At 28.9% G+C, this 5724-nt stretch overlaps 1 protein-coding gene across 1 annotated transcript in view; it reads right to left on the bottom strand.

The window, feature by feature from the left end:
• LOC106460697 (cold shock domain-containing protein E1-like) overlaps positions 1-5724 on the bottom strand; it is a 57526-nt gene that overhangs the window by 15480 nt on the left and 36322 nt on the right. The window contains exons 9-11 of the mRNA XM_013920429.2: positions 3373-3544; positions 1652-1795; positions 660-944 (exon numbers count right to left, since the gene is read on the bottom strand). Coding sequence (XP_013775883.1) covers positions 660-944; positions 1652-1795; positions 3373-3544 — 601 coding nt within the window. The remainder of the gene's footprint in view (positions 1-659; positions 945-1651; positions 1796-3372; positions 3545-5724) is intronic.

Raw genomic sequence — 5724 nt, 5'->3', positions numbered from 1 at the left:
GTTTCAAATATACATATATTTATCCAATTCTAAAGTAAAATATCCCTAACACCTTTTCACATACACTCTTGCCATCGGCTACACTGTACCAGAAGTGAGATGCTTACAACAGTACATAGAGAAATAGACTAAACATTTCCTGGAAAACATTATGACCTTCATGACGTCACTAAACTCCCTTTATATATATATATATATATCACTCATTCGATTACACGACTATTCCCAGTTTGCCCCAAAGAAGAAAGGTCCACCTTTTGAAAGCGCTCTGGTTGTACGGTTTCTATTCATTAATTTGACCCAAATATTTTTGTCAAGTTTTGGATATTTTTCATCTTACATGGGTAAGAATAGAGAATATGTACTTTTACTCATCACTCATTTCTTTCTTCAAATTATTAAGCTGAAATAATTACAGAAGAAAAAAATTCTAAATCTAAAATACCTTAAAAAATGTGGAAAATAAAACAAACATATTTCTAGTTATGCTTATGAAAACAAGAAGTAATGACATACACAAATACTTAAAACTATTTCTCATTATAAATCTGATTTAATAATAACAGAAGAAGAAGAATTAAAAAAGAAAAAAGTTGTTAAATTGGTTTTTATACTGAGAAAAAATTTAATGCTTTAAACAGAGCCCTCCTTTTACTCACTTTATCCCCTGATCTAGGCTGGTTCTGACTGTCACAATCCTTTAGTTGGTAATGAATTATTTCTTTTTCACCATTTTTGTAAAAGGAAATGATGCCATTAGTACAGCTTGGCACAGAATCCCCTTTACTTGGACTCTTTGAAGACCATTGATTGGAAGGTGTCTTTTCCACAATTCCAATGCTTTGTCCAGTCCCTGAATTTCCCTCTAAAGAGTTTAAACAAACAGTTCCAGAGGGAAGTTGTTTAATTCTGATGGCATGTGAACGGCCTGATGAAACAGGGTCCTATCATAACCCAAAAACAGCAATTAAAAACAAAGTAAATAAAGCCTCTTAAAATGTTTACCATCCTTTAGTTGTTTTTGTATTAGTTGCACATATATCAACAAAATCAATGTATCTTCACTCAAGATAAAGCTTATTTAAATTTCACTCAAATGTGTTAAAGCATTTGATTTGTCAACAATGTGGCTACTGTAATGGAGTGTAAATCATATCCTGAAATGGGTAATTATATGGTTTTTCAGTAGTGTATACATAGCTTCACTCAGTTCTTACACAATCAAACTAGTAAAACCTTAACGGAAAAAAGCATGCATATGAAGCACAATTGGTGGAATACTAGACAAAGTTTTTACTCTTTTTGAAAAGAATTTCTCAGTTACTGAATTCAATACTTAAAATGAGACCTAGAGAGTTTAAAGTACTTTGGAATCAAGTAAATGTTCTTTTATGGTTGGCTGAAAATTCAAATCTGGATAACATGAAAATAACTAACTTCCTATTTTTATGGTAATTTATCACATTTCAAATTCTAACAGGACTTGCTTTAATAATCATTATCTTACTGTAAAGTACCTTAATATTTCCTAATGGTATGGTATTTTTCTCTTATATGAATGTGCACGAGTCTCTTGAAAGTACTGCACCAATATCCATTCCAGGTTATAATTACATCCCATAATATTAGCCATGACCAAATATGTTTTTACCTTGGTTACGGTGAACTCTACTTCATCCTGAACTTGGACTGGATTGTCTGGATTCAAAAGTTCAGAAAATCGGAAATAAACACAAGAATCCCTGTTGGCACACTTGATAAATCCAAAAGACTCTTTCAGGTTTGATATGATTCCCTATAATAAAGAAGGGATTAAAACTATCAATTATCAGAATTGTAAATATAAAAGTTTGAATTTTGCATGAAGTTAACTTATCATTATGCATAAAATAAACTTCCCAAATTACATCTAATATTATAATATTTTTAATTACAACTGCTAAAAGTTGTGTCATTAAGGAACAATATTTTCAAGTTCTTTCTTCCTTAGCTGTCAACAGAAACATATTATGTTATATTCAACTGCCAACAATTAAAAAGTCTGAATTTTGCAAAAATAATAATAAATTTTAAAATGTCCTCATAATGTAAAAAAAAGAGTAATAATTTTACTATAATTTGATTAATCCTGAGAAGATCTACTAAAATTACAAACATTCTTTCAGCAGTATACTACTTATGGTGAACTACCAACAATCACAATTAGCTTGAAACAAAGTTTAGTTCTTAGATCCTCTTGCCATAACTTAAATACTGAATTTTAGCCATACTATCACACATTGGTTTTTAACCCCTATTAGCTTAAGTTATTATATATAGTTAATATTAATTATATTACAGTTCCACGCATATATATATATATATATATATATATATATAGTATGACATTATGTAATTAGTTTAGTTACATTAGCGCTTGATGATTACTTTCTTTGCTATATTAACAACTGTTGTAGCTTTTCTTTCTTTGTGTTATTATTTTAATGAACTTTCTACATTCTATGGGCTTATCACATTTCTTTTTTGGCATTTACCATAAATTTAATATTACCTATTACTTCATGTAGCCAGCTGTATGTTAGAGTTATAATAGTAAAATTTTTAGATACACCAAATATTATATTTGCATGTTGTTTTCTTTGTATTATATTTAATATTATTACATTTCCATTGGCATTTCAGCTATAATTTTAATTTTGTATTTATTACTTTGTATCTTCACAAACAGTTTTTGGTTGTAGTATGAGAAAATTACTGGTATGAATTTGACACAGTTCAAACAGTAATGTGTCTAATACAGATTTCACTCTCCTTCTAACACTAGAAAGTATGGGAGGTTTATAAAATCAAAAAACAGGCTAGAAGAAAATATTAAAAAACAAACAAAAGAAAACATGCATGTTATATTAAGTTCACATTTTCCAACCAAAGTTATTCTGCGACAATAGTTCAAACTGACAGCTTTCTTAAGTAAAATATTTATTTATTTTTACTTTTATTTACAGTATTGGTTATACTATTTAGTATATTGAACATCATTTTTATTTTTATTTATTGTTTTCCATTGAACTTTTATCATAAAGATAGCTTTGTATCACAGGCTAAATATATGCATTTAGGACTAATCTATGTCACCTAAGCTGACTGAACCTCACAAGATATTATTTAGATTATGACCAAAAATATCATTAACATCGAGGGTACTTAACTGATGAAACAATGAATTCTAATCTTTATAAGTAAAAACAAAGTTTATTTAAAACATACAAGAATTTTCCATAGATATTTCTCATTCTTCTAACCTTCAAAGAAAACAGTTTTACAGTGATTAAGAATTTATTTGATGGTATTATATTCTGATAAGCAACTCACTTGTTCTCTCTGTTCACCTGAAACTAGGAAACTCTCATCAAGAATTTCAATATTGGTGGCACGTTGAAGATTGTCTCGTCGATCAGTAGCAACTTTGAAACGAACCCAGTCACCTCTTTGTAAGGTGAAATCCCCTAGTGGGTCTTTATCACCAAAAGGAAGATCCACATCACTGACAGGAACAACAATTATTTTTTAGACAAATAATGTAAGAAATGGGTTTGTAGATAATGAAGATTTGCTCTTATTTTTGCCATAAAGAAATATAGACGTAAAAAATATCATCGGGCATTCTACTTTAACAAAACCCATTATCTAAAATAAGCAATCACCAACAGTACTTCAAAATCTTAATTGGTGTCAGCAAACTATTCAGCATACAATTCTGGCAGGCTAATGTGTTTTCTAACTGTACAAAAGACTATTTCATCAGAAACATTGTTAAATTCTTAAAGTGTCTTGAAAATCAGTTATAAATAAGCCAGGATATATAAGTAATAAATATTAAATAATGCAGTTTAACTATAAAATTGTTGCAAAGATACATGTTGATAAAATTAACATTTTCAAGTTTGTTCTCTAATAATAGTATCTAGTTTCATTCATTAAATGTCATTTTACTGATTAATAACTTAGGCAATATATTATAGTATTCAAGCTGTTTTAACTAGTCTGGAAATTTGATAATAGTTTTTTTTTTGGAATTTTTCAATTTATGATAGGAATTTGCAATAAGTGTAATTAAATAAAACAAGAAAATTAACTTAAGTATTTTATTAAAGATGAAAAGATCTTTATTTACACATTATAAAAAGGCTGAAGTAATCTTTAAAGAAACAAGTGAGGCATGTTTACTTATACAGGTTAGAGAAAAAAAAAGGAATTCGTTAAAATTATAACACTGAATACATGCTAAAGCCAGGAAACAGAGCAATGAACCAAAAAATGTGAAGGTTAGATACTATAAAAAAAAGAAGAAAATGTACAAGAACTGTGACAAAATTCTGTTTTTATAATGTGACACATAAATAAACAAACAACCACAGTTCAGTTGCAAGCTGAATAATGTTCTGCCTGATGCTGCTAACTGAAACCATACTATCATGTCAATTTTCATTGATGAAATGTAAAAAATTGGTTAGATATAATTAATAAAATAGGTGGGATGTACGAAGTCTTGATGATCATAAATCAATATACAAATGCCAATAAACATGCAAAAGAAAGTATCATTCACCAGAATTGTCCTTGACAGTAATGGCCTACTGGTGATACAATTCTGTGAGAAAGCAACTAAATCCTTTAGGGAAAAAAGTCCAGCCCTTATAAGAAAAAATCTTATGAAAGCTAAACAGTTCAATCCCACTCACACCCATGCACGAGATGGTAACTAAGACAATATAAAAGCTAGATTAAAAAATAATCAGTTCATAAAGATAGCCCTAGTCAGTCCTCAAGTAAGTCAGAATTAGAAGTCTCAGCCCACACAAGTCCTGATAGAAACATAAGAAATAGAAAAAGTCTCAACTTAAGTAAGTTTCTTATTTTTGAATAGTAATATAAGAACAAAGTTACTAAATAACCTTTTAACCCTTTCCATAGAGATCACGGGTGAAAGGCAATATCATCACATTTGTTGACTCACATTAAAAATTTTATTGAACTACTATTTCATGAATTTTTGTCAATGTTTGGTATCAAACTGTAGAATATAATTTAAATTTTATTTTATACATTATTCAATTTCTTAATTTAAAAGTAAATATTAAAAAAACTGTTAAACTTAGATGTTTGTGATGTCTGTAGTTTCATACGCATTAAGAACTCAAATAACCCATATTGACAAGCTAGAATATGAAATAAGAACCTCTTATCTTTTCTATTTGCTAAGATATTTCTCATGTAATAAATTAAACACAGTGGCACTTCAACCACCTCTTCCCATTTTTGGAAACACTCCCTTTTATACACTTACTTCTGTATATGACATGAATAACCAATCGAAAGCTCAGAATGTTCCCCTAGTGGCTTTCTCAGTCATTTTAATGTGTTTGGATGCCATCTCTTTCTTTCAAACCAAGATTTCAAAGAGGTAGGTTGTCTTTAGTCTGCTTGAAATTTCAAATTTTTTTAGACTGAAATACAGCTGAGTTACTAAATTTGATAAATTATCATGGAATTCTATGGTATTGATGTAGTAATTTATGGTTTTTGGTTATTCAATTGTATATATAAAACCTAAAAAAAATTATTTCTTTTGATATCATCCACGTGCCAAATTTAAAAAAGGCTTAACAACCTATGTCAAGCAGCAACCATGTACAAAGGTCGTAACTAGAAGAGATAATTGTT

This window comes from Limulus polyphemus, unplaced genomic scaffold (genome assembly GCF_000517525.1).
Source record: "Limulus polyphemus unplaced genomic scaffold, Limulus_polyphemus-2.1.2 Scaffold817, whole genome shotgun sequence".
In the NCBI taxonomy this organism is placed as follows: domain Eukaryota; kingdom Metazoa; phylum Arthropoda; class Merostomata; order Xiphosura; family Limulidae; genus Limulus; species Limulus polyphemus.
Note: the sequence above shows the minus strand (reverse complement) of the source record. Positions and strands in the feature narration are given on the sequence as shown.